Source organism: Sebastes umbrosus, chromosome 5 (assembly GCF_015220745.1).
Source record: "Sebastes umbrosus isolate fSebUmb1 chromosome 5, fSebUmb1.pri, whole genome shotgun sequence".
NCBI lineage: Eukaryota > Metazoa > Chordata > Actinopteri > Perciformes > Sebastidae > Sebastes > Sebastes umbrosus.
In genome coordinates this window covers 25,775,848-25,791,020 of record NC_051273.1, presented here as the reverse complement: position 1 = coordinate 25,791,020, position 15,173 = coordinate 25,775,848, and the positions used below count along the sequence as shown (strand labels likewise).

The 15,173-nt window shown below is 40.5% G+C and overlaps 1 protein-coding gene across 9 annotated transcripts in view; it reads right to left on the bottom strand.

The window, feature by feature from the left end:
* palld (palladin, cytoskeletal associated protein) overlaps positions 1-15,173 on the bottom strand; it is a 72,027-nt gene that overhangs the window by 17,729 nt on the left and 39,125 nt on the right. For 8 of the 9 annotated variants that reach the window (XM_037769237.1, XM_037769241.1, XM_037769238.1 and 5 more), the window contains one exon: positions 14,950-14,985. The exons of the other annotated variant lie outside the window; for it this stretch is intronic. In XM_037769237.1, the coding sequence (XP_037625165.1) occupies positions 14,950-14,985 (36 nt within the window). The remainder of the gene's footprint in view (positions 1-14,949; positions 14,986-15,173) is intronic. 9 annotated transcript variants of the gene reach the window in all.

Genomic DNA, 15,173 nt, shown 5'->3' with positions numbered 1-15,173 from the left:
AGTCACCCATCTGCATTAAAATTACATTCGACTTGCATCTAAATACGCTTTATTAAGTGTTAGTTAATAGGTAATAAGTCCTTATAAGATGCTTATTAACATTATTATGTGTTAATAAGACTATATAACTGTTAATGGCATCGTAAACACATTTATTGTTCGATTATAAGACATTTCTAAGCACTTATAAGAAACTTAACAGTTAACAGACTACTTAAGAAGTTAATAAATGCTTTTTAAATTTCTTATAATTGTTTATAATGGCATTACAAACTCATTTATTGAGTTTAAGTAACTTAGCCTAACTATTATGTCAGTGTTAAACCTTTACTAAGTTTTTTTGTTGCTCTATTAAGATTAATAAATCCTTTATTATGCACTTATTAACAGTTAACTTCTATGCTTTTTGCAGCTACAGGATCTAAAGCCTTGTTAGGGTTAATTAATCATTTATTATGCACTTATTAACAGTTAGATATGCATTTATTAACAGTTAACTATGTACTTATTAACAGTTAAATATGCACTTATTAACAGTTAAATAGGCAATTATTAGCAGTTAACTTATATGCTTTTTGCAGCTACCAGATCTAAAGCGAGAAAAATGCATTATTAAGGTTAATAAATCCTTTATTATGCACTTATTAACAGTTAACTACGTGCTTATTAACAGTTAACTTATATGATTTTTGCAGCTACCGGATCTAAAGCGAGAACAATACCTTGTTAGGGTTAATTAATCCTTTATTATGCACTTAATTTATACGATTTTTGCAGCTACCAGATCTAGATTAGATTTGCATCTTGTTTCAACACGTTCTCATCCCAACTCGTCACACACTGACGCTTTGTCTGACACCTTGGTGTCACTTTACGGTCGCAGTAAACACGAGATTAACATTGTGAATTAAACAAAAACACTTATGCTTAAGTTTAGGCATCAAAACCACTTAGTCAGGTTTAGGAAAAACATCATGGTTTGGCTTAAAATTACTACGTTTTTATGGTGAAAATGAAACTTAAAAACAGCGGTTTCCTGGATTAAGAGCCCTGTGTTTGTTGGACCCATCCACCTCCCCTCCTGCCCGCACTATGTGTGTTTTTCCGCTCTTAAACTACGTCACTCCCGGAGCACTTTATCTGTTACTTGAAAGCGTGGTGCATCTCATACAGATGCTGAAGGCCGCCCTGTGCATCGGTATCAGACGCCGTGGGGCTTGACAAGGTCGGTATTTGATGCCCTGTGAATAAGAACGTACTGCTTGTTTAGACACTTGACATGCTTCATATCTGACGGTGCATGAAAAGGTCAGCTTGTATAATTTGCAGATGCATGAATAGTTTTATGGCCTACTTGCATCAAGCGAAGGTCATCTGGACTCTGTGACCCTGCAGCTCCAGACCGCTCTGACCACACAGCCCACAACCAGGCCGCTGTACGAGTAGGCACACTACGTCCCTGCCTTCCCTTGTGTAAAACGATTATAAGCTGCAGACCTCCTTCCCATCACTCCCTCTTATTCTTCGTCTCCGTGGCGGAGAATTAGAAGGGAAGTTTTCCTCTGTCGCCATGCCAACGGCGCTGTGTTTTGCTGCTCTGGTCCGAGCCAACTGGCCCGCAGAGCGCCTTGCTTTGCCGAGAGAAAATGCTCCAGCTCCTCTGTCTGTCATTCTGTAACACAGCATTACTCTTATGTCTCTCTCTCCCTCATTGCCTCGCTTTTTTTTTTTTACTTTCGGTGGTTAAAAATAGGCAGTTCTGTCTTTCCCCCTTTTTCATCCTGAAAAATACTTTCCTTGGGCTGGATCCTGTCTGTAAACTCTTTAATGGAGGAAGAGCGGAATCTGGTCGGAGTAACTTTTGTCTCTTTCTAGCATGGAAAAGCTCAATAAACAGATCCAGGAACAGCTTAACAGTAACTTAATTGAAAGAGTGTTTTACAGCCCAGTGATGCACCAGTCAGACGTGCCAGACACAGCGGGTCTTTACCAGCACCATCTTGTTTCAATAAATGAAGACCTCAACGTCTTAAATAGGCCATGTTTACTCTGTGCCGCTTGTTTGTGCTTCCTGAACAATAACGACCCGGGGTGCGTGAGAAGCTCATCCACCCTTCCACCGCCTATCCGAGCACGCCGCGAGCCATCCGCAAGGTTTATCTGCCCGCCCGATCTCGTTAGTTTAGCTCCGCAGCTGGCTGAAAAAGACGGAGCCGCTTTATGAGCCAGCTGATGACAGGAAGCAGGCAAAAAGGGGGGAAGAACAGGAAGTAGTTGAGAGTGTACATAGCCAGTAATGAGGGGTTTCCTTCTGTAAACAACAACAACATGAGGGGAACTGAGGACGTGCCTGTTCTCTTTAAAACTCTCTTAGGTGTTTAAACAGGAAAAAAGTGAGAAGACAAGGCGTCTTGGCTGTGCCGCAAGTGGAACGAGGAAAAGCTCTTTAGTGGGTGTTTGTGGCTGCTTTCAGGCCACAGGCCCGTTGTGTGTTTGCATTACACCTCTCTGTGTATTTGTTTCTGCAAACATCCCGTGGCTTAGCAACAGCATGACCTTGACGTTTGTCAATGATTTATATCCAAATAGTCAAATTGAGCTCCGGTATCACAGCTACAACACAAACAACAGCCTGAGATCATCGCACTTGACCTAAACCGTGACTCGGATCAGAGGTTCATGACTGTAGAAAAGCATCAAAAGCTGTGACACTTTACACACCTTTAGTCACGTAAAAACAAGGTGTATCTTGTTTTTTTTACTGCGCCTACACACACCTGGTTCACGGCTTCCTCAACTGTATTCGCCGCCGAGCGTTGCATCATCACTACACTGTGTCAATACAAACTCGTCTGAAGCCCTCGAGCATCAATGTGACGTTTTGATTGAGCTGATGTCTGCATTACTTTCACACTGACAAGACTTGTGAATAAGATTCTCTTTAAACAGCTGGACAAGTTGCTTCTGGCTTCACCTGATGGGCCTGATGGGCCTGATGGGCCTGATGGGTTTTTGTGTTACCTCTGACTGGAAATGTGTCATGTTGGGGGAATTTCTTCACTTTTACTGAGAAACTGAGAGACTTTGTTTGCGTCATGTTTGAACTAGAAAAGACGTGCAAAATCATTCAAATGTACAATTCTCATGCACTCTGGCTCATCTGTTTCTCCCCTCCGTGTCCCTCTTCTCTCAAAGCTGACAAGCAAAGGAGCCACTCCAAGTTTCCGAGGAACATTTCAGTTTAATCTCACAGGCTGTCTGACCCCAAAAACCAGGCCGCTAATATTCAATCTCACATATGAAGAAGCATTTTATTCTCACTTCTGCATCCTCCTTTTTGTCAGCTGACCTGCTCCCTCTCAGTCTTTGTTCTCCTGGTGTCCTCAACTTCTTTTCAACCCCTCTCCTCCCCGGGTACCCCAGCCTCCCCCCTCTTCTCCTCTGGCTCTCTAATTGCACACACACCACATAAAACAGAACCAGACTGTTTTCCTTCCCCCCCCTCCGTCTCCTCTCTCTCTCTCTCTCTCTCTCTCTCTCTCTCTTTCTCTCTCTCTTTCTCTCTCTCTCTCTGTCTCTCTCTGTCTCTCTCTCTCTTTAGCACAGAGCGTTTTTCTTATTCCAGCCACACCAACAGCTCACGGCTGCTCCGCTCACCCACTTTCTCCTGCCCTACTTTCTTTCTTTCTTCTATAATTCCCCCCCTTTGCTCTCTGTCTGGGCTCGTATTTCATATCCAAGTGGAGGTGAAGAGGGCTCGCTGCTTTACCTCCATCCATCCCTCCCTCTTCTCCTCCACCTTTCGCTCTTTCTGTCCAAGTGATACGTGTGTTTTTTTCTTTCTCTATAGCAAGAATGCTGAAGACATTCTTCCCTGGATTGGAGTGGGAAAGACATTGCCATCAAATGGGATTAGCAGCAGGAGAGGAGGAAGAGGAGGAGGAGGAAGAGGAGGAGGAGGAAGAGGGAGGGGGGAGGAACCCTTACAAAAAAGAAGTATACTTCAAGTTTATTTTACAAAGTAAACCAAAGTAAGTATATTCCCAAGTATGTAATAAGTATACTAATATCAATGAAGAAGAAGAAGACATACTTTATTGATCCCTGTTATTAGTTTACACATTACACACAGGCCCGAAACACACAGTTGGGGGTTCTGTGCCTAGTCACTATAGTCACCTAGTAGTACACTTGTTAGTGTACTACTTCAGTACTTCTTGGGACTAAATTGGCCAAGTACACTTAGACTTTTCTGTATACTTTTCAGTATAAGCCAAGTATACTTGAACTTTTCTGTATACTTGCCAAGTACACTCAGACTTTTCTGTATACTTGCTGGTATAAGCTAAGGATACTTTCATAAACTAAAAAGTGGGCTACAAGTATATAACTAGTAAACTAACAGTATAGTTCACTTTTAGTATAGTTCAAGTATATCCCCAAGCATGTAATACTGGTAGTATACTTGTAAGTGTACTACTTCAATACTTCTTAGGACCAAATTTGCCCACTTTTTAATTTATAAAAGTATACTTTAAATATAAGTGTTATAAACTTTGAGTACACAACTAGTTTACATCCAAATTGTATTTTGTACTGCAACTATACTATGAACTATACTACAAGTGAACTTATAGGTATACTGTTACTTGTATACTTGTAGCCCACTACACTTTAAAGTATACTCTCAGTAAATTATTAGTTTTAAGTGAACTTATAGTACAAGCCAAGTATACTTAGACTTTTCTGTATACTTGTCGGTATAAGCTAAAGCTACTTAAGTATAATTTTATTAAGTATATCTCTGATAAGTACATAAAACTGAAAGTATACTCTAAGTTTAAAAGAAGTACACTAATAGCACACTTGAATCAACTTGTTTTTTTGTAAGGGAAGAGAGGCAGAAAGTGAAGAGAAGAAGTCAGTTAGATGAGAAGAACAAACAAGCTTCCACAGACTCTTATTGTGTTAACTAATCCATCTGACTCCACTGAGTCGCTCTGCAAACAAACATGAACACAGTCGCTCTGTGTTAAAGAAAACTACCGACTTATCTTTGTTAAAGTCAAACTCTTCTTCTCTCTCTTTAACAGCCTGAACTCACTACCTCTTCTGAGCCTCCAGTAAATGAATGGGTATCACACTCAGCCTCTCTGTGCTCCCAGAAAGAAAAAAAACCCACACAGTCATTCTGAAAACATATGATTTAAACATTAACATGCCGAGCTGGTAAACCAGGAAAACTAGAAGTAAATACTCCTTATTCTACTTCAATCATTTGTCTTCTCCTTCTTCTTCTACTCCCCTAATTCACATTTAATGACAAAGTGTTTGGCTCCAGTGATTTTACAATTAAATAAATAAATAAATAAAAAGGTTTCCTCCCTGAGAGCTCAAAGTTTAAAAGTTAAAGATTAACCCATCCCCTTCATCGTTCTACCAGTCCCAATGAAGTTTGCTTCATTCAAATGAGTTGTCAGTGAACACAAAAGAAAAGTTTTACCTTCAGTGTTGTGGTGTTGGTGTAGGAGCAGCAGAAGCTCTGATATTTCCCTGCAGGAGAGTAAACTAGGTCTCAGTGCTGCCCTGCCAGGTATGAGCAGCATATATAGAGGCTGAGCAGCCAGACAGTGACAGACGCAGTCGCTCTCTCTCTCTCTTTCTGCATGAGTCAGTCTGTCTGTGAGCTCCTCCTCTACACAATAAAAGCTCCCAGCCTGCGTGAAACCAACTCCTTTCAGAATAAAAGCTCTGCCATAAACTATACTGACCGAGAACTTCCCTTCCAAAAATAACAACAGCTTTCAGAGTCGCAGATAAAGAAAGTGTCCATAAGAAAAACAGAATGAGAGAAACACAGTATATCTTTTACTCCTCCTTTTGTGCCCACATTTATATCACTAGACAGGATGATTGAGGAGAGAGAATAGAAGACAGATTGAGGAAATTAATCATCTCAGTTTCAGGTGACACAAATGAAATGTGTCCATTGTAAGGTAACATTTAAAACAACGCCCTTTCTGGAAATAAAATCCATATTCTGTGTTCTCTCTACGGCTACTCAGAAACACTATATCTACCCTTCACAGCGACTATTATCTCCACGCCGAGCATATGCAACACTATAGTTTTATATAAGGACCTTTAGAACAATGTGAGTAATGGAGACTGTGTGCAAACCACACAGATCTGGTTTCATTCACTGAAATATGTGCACAAATATTTGTGTTTCTCAATAAAAGACATTTTTGTGGGATGAAACAAAACCTTTTTGGGAATTTGTCCTTTCTATTTTTGTGTGTAATGCTTCTATTTTTAGAATCGCTCTTGTGTTTTCCAGACTGCTGATGAGTCACGGCGTGTTGATGGGAGGTGGGAGGCCAGCGGGGATCTGGTCCAGTGTGTAAGTGTGCATGTAATTATTGGGGAAAGGGTCGGCGAGCCATTAGGAGGAGGGTCCTCCTCCTCCTCCTTGCTCTGTAGAGGTGCGAGTCATTCCCCGTGTGTTGACTCATTGACACTCGGAGGCGAGTCGCTTCTTGGTGACAGCGCTGTCATGAGATTAGTGTATACGTTGTTACGCCCTCTAATTAACATCCACAAGTAGAAGTGGTCTGACTCGGAGTGTGTTTACAGGCAGATCAAGTCTATACCACACAAACACACACACACCGCTCGCACCACCAACAGCCACCGGGGTCAGGATTTAATCAGAGGTTGATCGACCTCATCCGGAAACAATGTGATCCTCTGAGCGTGCGTGTGTGTATTTATCTGTGTGTTTCTCAGTGTTTAACATACCAGGGTGTTCTTTCCTGGGAAACACAGTCTGCTTTCTATGAGCGGATCACTGAGGCCTGTTAGTTTCCATGCTGTCAACTCCCCAAGCATATATACACCCTGGTCCCTCGCTCCCCTCAACGTCTTGTTTTTATGAGCATAGAACACGTGAGGACTGGGACACACAGTATAATCAATAATAATCAAACATTGAAAAAATAAGTAAATGAAAAGAGAGGCACAGGTACAGTTCAAAATAAACATAAAAGAATTAAGGCACAAAAAAAAAGGAGTCTTGATGGTTATAACTATCCCATTTTTCCCAGTATTTATCCCCCTTCCTTTGTTGGTAAGAAGGGCAATGGAGGGAGGTGAGCCAGCATTTTGTAATAGTTTTCCAACTAGCAGCCATAATAATCTTCAAAAGGTATGTGTCGCTTTTACTGAGACCTTTAGGAACATTTCCTAGGTACAAAAAGGTAAAAGATAGTTCAGAATCTCTGAGACTAAAAAGGCTAAACATATAGAGAAACCCCAAAAACTATGTGCATGGTTTGCTGAAACCAATCCACTCTAAATTTGGATTTCTGGTTGGGGGTCAAAAAAGAAATGGGCCAAATTTTTCCAGCAGAAATTTCTCCAAAACAAGTAGTTAGTGGAAGTAGACTGCCATAACATGAAGCCACATTTCCTCTGGTATTACTGCTGCCTTCAAATGGGGTCGTGTTTACCGTGTTCACCAGAAGAGTCCATATGAATGCCCCCCCTCTTGTGGTATTCACGACCTCATAAGTTTCTGAAAGCTCAGAGGTCACGAGTTGTGACGTGTTTGTTGACGTTGTCAGAAATGGTGGCGGCCATGGAAGTTCATTTTTCGGTGCATAATATGTGACTATATAGTAATTTTAATCGTATATTGTTTTACTTCGTAATTTTATAATATGTCTGAGGGAAATGTTGATATTCCCACTGACCTCATCTTCTTCCTCTGTCATCATGCCTTTGAATACGACATGAGGGGAGCGTTCATATAAGCCCAACTCATAAACACGGTAAACACGACCTGATTTGAAGGCATCATAACTTCTTGAACGCCAAGCACATCATGTACATGACTTCCCACGTTGTAAACATGAGCTCACGAGTTTCAGAAGGCATCATACTATGTTGGTTTCCTAGTTGGTTGACTTGTTATTCATTGAGGTGAAACCCTGGTATAGTTTACGTATGATGCCTGTAGTGTTTTTTGAATCATAAGCTTCAGTAAATATCTGAGTTATTCTTGAGGGTTCAGCCAAATCCTTATTTCCTTCCCTCAACGCTCCCTTTCCCCTCTTTCTCTCCTACTGCCTCCTCTCTGTGTGATGAAGGTCAGCTCCGACAACTCTCTTCCTTATTTGGAAAGTTTCTCCATTCCATGCAGGTCATTCTAGCCCGACGGACCAATCCAGTGGTTAGCTGGTCTGGCGTCTCAGCCAATCCTGTGTCTCCCATGTCCTTTTAAGGACTGCCCATCTCTCACTCTGGAGGTTGATGTGAAATTATCTGCTTTTCCTGCTCCCTTGTGTCTCTCCGCTGACTTCATTTTGCTTTTTTATTCTGTTGCCACAATCTCACTTCCTCCCTGATGACAACTAACTTTCTGTTTTTTTTTCCATTCTCTGGTAATCAAAAAAAAAAAAAGGTATCCACTAGGGAACTGATCCACACTTATATTTTTAATTAGACGTTTGATGATGATGAACCCACGAGTTCTCAGTGTGTATCCAGCACCATATGTGGTTCTTTAACATGCATGTTTCCCCGCTTTCCATAAAACCACAAGCAACACCTCGACAAGAAAGTGATTGTTAATACTTCATTAGAGAGTTCATGACTTGCACCTCGTAAACACAAACACACCGCTGAGAGGAAGCTCTGAGTCACAGCGCAGATATGCGACCGATCCTGGCAGCCAGAGCTCCTCGCTCGGCTACGCAACACTGAAAGAATATAGATCCTGCTTTACATTCAATACAAAAAGCCTGAAAAATCCTACGAATATCCTTATGTTAAAGAAATACAGAGGGACAGACAGCATTAACCAGTCACCTGCTGCGTCTTCACACTGTAAAAACTAGCTGAAGTTGTGTGAGTGAGTGTGACAGTGGGAGACTGATGAGGGCTGCTGGCAGAGAGCTGTTTGTTGCCTTCAGTTTGTATGCTGTTGCCTTAACAACAGCCTCACTGGGGTTAAAGAGGTTTGGAGCTACTGCAGAAATCATTTAATCTCAGCGGTATGGCAATTATGTCAGCGGACAGGGATTGAAAGGTATAAGGTCAAGCTGCATGCAATACAGGCCACATTAAAGGGGATTATTAGACCATTCCTCATCTTTATCACTGCAGCGTGTCAGTATGCAGAGCATGGAAACATTAAAGCGACACACATGGCGTCACTTATACGCGGTTGTTCTAAGCTCCTGTGTGTTTGGGGACTATGTGTGTTTGTGTGAGTTACGGCAGGGCAACCGGGGCATATCATGTTATCGTTTTACACAATTCTTCTGTCCAAATTAATCATTCAAAACAATCGTACTTAAAACATGATCTTCATCTGACAACGCATAACAATGGAACACAGTTAATTAGATTATTTTATATTATATATATATATCAGAAAAGTATTCATAATAATGATTACAGCAATAACTCCCAGCCCTTGTGTACGTGTCTAATAGGTCATGCTAAAAATGACAGTAACCTCTGATCTATAACGTTGTCTCCGGCGCGTCTAGCGTAAATGAACACAAATGATACCGACTGTCCAACTCACGCGATTAAAGCGAGCCGAAGATTCGCTCAGCTCTTGGTCTGAACACAGTATAATATAGTGAGTGTTGGGGATGTTGGAAATTACAACACACCGTTACACAAACAATTTATGTCTTTCTCTTTTTTCACATCTGGCTTTATGCTACTGACCTACTTAGATTACCCACTTAATCAGTAAGTAATCATTACAGCATCTCTTTTACAAATCAACGGCAAAAAACTTGAACCTGAATCATTCTAGACCCTCAGCAGTGTAGTGAGAAAAGGCTAAATTGACGTCCTGTTGAGTGCCGATGTGTGCCTGTTTTTCATCATCTGTAATCTCACAATACTGAGTAAAAATGAACATACTGTACAGCTGCGTAGTAAAAAGAAAAATCCACTGACACATTGCTAGTGAGAGTTCACATAAAAAGCACTTTGTGGAATGAAATCCGTGCTAGAGAACAATTTCAACTGTCAAAGTTGATTCCTGGTCTTATGAAAGAGAGATTAAGTTGTGGAGCGGTTCCAGGATAATTGTTGCCTCTGCTACGTGTGCTTGGTGTGTTTGACGCCCACCCAGACATTATCCCCCCCTGTAATATAATGCTTTGCCCCTATTATCACGGTCAATATCATTGTGGTCACACCTTCGCTGCGTTGACACGTATGACTGTCTCTTCCTTTGTCTTGTCTTGTTTTTCAGTCTCAGTGACGTGGTTTCTTGAAATGATTGCTCAATATCATGCCTTAATGTTTCACTGCCTCATGTAGACTTTTCCTTCAACCTGGAGGTATATCAGTAGCTTAGCAACACGAGGAAAGCATTATCTCATCAGCAAAGCTACCATACAAAAATGTAGATATAAACAACCACATGCACCTCTTGTACTAGCAAGGATATGTCATTACACCAAAATGAATGTAAGAGACGCAAAACGTCCTTGTGAAATGTCACACTAGGCAAACATGTACCTTTATCAATATAGGAGAGCTGACACTGGACACCAGCAGCACTGACACATCATTCATTAACACACACACACACACCGACACTGATTTACAAGCTCCAGGTGGTATCAGTCTATCATGATGTGGTTTTACAGATGGTCACGTGTGTACAGTCGAACTCTGGAGTGCCCTGAACAGAGGGGGAGTTGTGTTGTTGAATCAGGAGAGACCATAACTCTGTCCAATATAGCAATGACCTTACGTTAAGATACAAAGTCTCATCCAGCTGAAATATAGCTTGTCTCATAATATTAGGGCTGCCGTGATTAGCCGGTGTAATTGATGATGTCGACGCTGAAGATGAGTTGACATCAATATTTTAATCTTTTATCCATGTAGCTGCTAAATACATGCATAAAGCTATAAAGTCAACTGCCTGCTATCTTAGAAATTACATTAAATGAGAGTTTGAAGTGAAACTTCCTGCCGATTTTCAACCGACTCTGCGTCACTGCAGAGTGGGCAGTTCATGCATATGAACGCCACCCTGTCTCCCGCCATGCCGCAACACAGTGGCAAACCTACTCCCGCTCACCCGACTAGAACACACAAGCAAAGTCTGCAGACTTTTGCCGGCGGTCACCCGGTCCAAGCTTAAATTGAGGAGTCAGTGTACTGTAAGAATATGGGGAGCATATTTTGATACTCTTATTATAATTTCTTTATTTAAGATATCTGGGGTATTTTTTGAATGTGCAGAACCGAGTAAGTAAGTAGCACATCCCAATGGCACATATCAACCTATAGTTTTGCACTGTAACCCTTTAAAAACTGACTCCAGAAGATCGTTGTTTGCCTGATCCTGTTTAAACTGATCTAAAATACAAACCATAATACTGTAGCTAGAGCATTTATTCTTTTTCCAGCGGAAAACTTCTGTCTTTCGCGTCATCACGTTGTACGCTCGTGAAGACGTCTTTACGTTATATTACGTGCCGTACAAAACATGGTGGCAACATGCGTAGGCTCCGGAATTTTTCCAGTAATGGCCACTGTTCATGTTTCTACATTTAGAAATCCTTTTGGATGTTTCTTGTGTTTATTTAGTAACATTTTATGAAAAAATCTGTCCGACTTTTATGACCCATTTTCAATACTGTTGGCAGTTATTATGGTTTATTGGCTTACATAACCTTTTAGCTTAGGTTGTACAGATTTTATGGATTTGAAGCATTTGAAGATACTCCGAAAAATAACATCACAATAAGCAAAAATACCAATGCAGGCACTGACCGTCCATTTCTATTGCAGAGTTCAAAGGGTTAATATGTAAACCTTTTGTTTGCATTTTGTATTGTGCTGCATTATACAATGAGTTAACGTTTGTCATAATAAAATGAACTTAAATTAAATGGTCAATTAGAGTTATTGGAGGAAAATTTATCGTTTTGAGTAATCGATTAATCTGTAAAATAGTTGATAGATTAATCGATAGAAAATTACAAATTCTTAAATCCTGTCTGTCTTTATTCAGAGCGTTCTGCAGGAAGCCAAGTTTATCTCCAACCTCACACAACCATATAGGCCTCAATCCCAAGATAACGCTTAGTTGCCATACATAACACATCTGAGGTAACTTTAGCACAATATGTTTGCTTTACACTTAATCCTCAGAGTAGTTTATGAGAGGGTAATAAAAACACTGGCTGTACACGGTGTCACTTGTTAATTTTATCCTGCTTACAGTAGTCTAAAAATAACACATCAATGCCAACTATAGCAAGTAACTAAATATTATTTGTTTCTATGTGTAGAATTACGTAACAAAATGCTGTGAAAAAAAGCTGCATTCCAGAGGAACATAAAATGAGACGTTGCTGCCAATTTACAATCTATCTATTCTCTACCATGTGGTAAAACTCTGCTTTCTCTCCAAACCTGTGGGTTGGTTCAGATCCAACTGGCCAATCTGAGCCTCTCCCCTGAGAATTTCCTTTGATTCTTATCCTGACGTCTGACATCAACGCCGGGCATCAAACCCAAATACCTACCAACTCCGCACGCTCTACCTTCAGAGCAGAAAAACAGCAGGTCTGTTTTCACAGCTCAGGCCTCCTGCAGACCCTCCTGTCTGCCAAGTCACACAACGACTTCCTCCATCTCATCAGCTCAGTGTTATTGAAGCAAAAATCATCCCGTACACAGGCTTCCAGGCTGTTATTCCTATGATTTAGAGTGATTTATTCTAGATTTGAGAACATGAACACGTCTCTCCAATAGCTATAAACACCGGTGTTAAGATTGTGATGTTATTTAATGCAGCTTGTCCCTTTATAAATAATGACGGGTGCTGTGAAAACACGGTATCATTTTTGGGGATATCTGCATATGAGTAACATTTCCTTGGGAGTAAAAGCTTATATGTACAGAAATCCAGAAAACTTTAGAATAGGGCTGTCAAAGTTAACATGATAATAACGCGTTAATGCAGATTTGTTTTAACGGCACTAATTTGTTTAACGCATTAACGCAACTTGCGATTTTTAGGTTGTGGCGGGCTCAACCTGGCATCGTATGAAACTACAAAACCTAAAGAATCCATCGGTACCAATCATGTCATTCTAGCTTGTCGCGAAGGAGGCTCAATAACGCTCCAAACTTACGCTAAACCGTCATGGCCATTTTCAAAGAGGTCCCTTGACCTCTGACCTCAAGATATGTGAATATAAATGGGTTCTATGGGTCACACGAGTCTCCCCTTTACAGACATGCCCACTTTATGATAATCACATGCAGTTTGGGGGCAAGTCATAGTCAAGTCAGCACACTGACACACTGACAGCTGTTGTTGCCTGTTGGGCTGCAGTTTACCATGTTATGATTTGAGCATATTGTTTTATGCTAAATGCAGTACATGTGAGGGTTTCTGGACTATATCTGTCATTGCTTTGTGTTGTTAACTGATTTCCAATAATAAATATACATACATTTGCATAAAGCAGCATATTTGCCCACTCCCATGTTGATAAGAGTATTAAATACTTGACAAATCTCCCTTTAAAGTACATTTTAAACAGATAAAAATGTGCAATTAATTTGAAATTCGATTAAACATTTTAACCGGTTGACAGCACTACTTTAGAAATAATTCTCAATAATTATTAAAGTCTAGACACTCGTACCTTAAGATGAACCGCTCACTCAGATAATAAAATCCCATCCATACTGATCCCCACTGCCTTTGTGTAAATTCAGTAAAACAAGTAGCCTATTCACAATATTGCCTTATTCTAAAAATACACGACACAAGGGTCATAGTTTCCACTCTGTCTATTGAATTTATAGCATTTCAACAAAGTGGTTTCTTAGAAAGTGCTTATTAAAAAGAACTGTAAAAAAAACAAACAATTAAAGTAACAAACTAGGAGCAATTTCAAAGGCTGTTAATGTTTCATAGCAGCGTGTGGCTCATGGAGAAGAAACAGTATATATATCAGTCTGTACGGGATGAGCCACATGACAAACAGGATATGATGAACTCATTGATAAGCTGCTCGGGGGTTTTAGGTTGTGAGTGGTCATTGTCTGTTCCTACATGATACCGGAGGAAACAAAGTGCAGTCTGGCAGAAACGCGACCTTTGGTTAATGGCACGGCTGCTGTTTTTACTGTGTAATTACTGAATTTAAAGGGGAGAGGGATGGCGTATGCTTTCTAATTGCTTCACAGTTAGGAGCTGATTTGTAGCAGTGTATTCATGTTGTTATTGTGGATAAACTGAGAGAAGCAGCTTTTTACTGCCTCAGTAATTGAAGTCTGATCTAGAGATAAAAGTCAGTTTATTTTCCATCTTTTTGTCGCATCCCTAAGATCATTCTCAGTAGCTATGTTTTTGCACACACCCAAAAGATATATCAATGTGTTTCTGTTAGTAGTATTTACTTAAAATTGATTTTCTAAATGTTCCTTCGTCGCCCCCATGTTTAAAGTTATTTGTGCGCCGCTGCTGTTATGGTAACATAACGTTACGCCATGCTTCATCTAACGTTGTTATTGGGACGTTTTATATTTTCTGTTTACTTTAACGGCCATGTATGAGTGAGAAAATGGCTTAACGTCGCAGTCTGTAAATCATTTCAGTTATTTCCCTTGCCCCACACTGATGCAAAACTAATCGGAAAAATAATCGTTAGGTGCAGCCCTAATCAGCTGATTCTACTCAGTCCTTGTCCAACCGCTGCCTCTGATTTATCATCCCGCAGTGTAATAATGTAAACTAATTTACACTAAATGATTCAGAAACCTCAACATAATTCCTACTGTTGTGTCTGTGTTTGCTTCTGTGATCATTTGATTAATGAGGCTACATGTGGCGCCACTCAAATCACATCCAGAGCATCACCCTCACAGACAAATATTTACCTGTAATTTTCTGTCTCCTCCTCTATACTCTCAGCTCTGGAAGCACAGAATTAAAAAGTCACGACATTTACGTCAACAGATAAGCAATACTGTAGCATCCATCAGCAGTACATGCAGTGGAAATAGCCTGCGCAATGCAAGAACCAAGCTTTACTGCACTGTAACCAAACTCTAGTCTAAATGCAGCCGGTCGTAACGCGCACAGCAACACTGTTATCCATCTG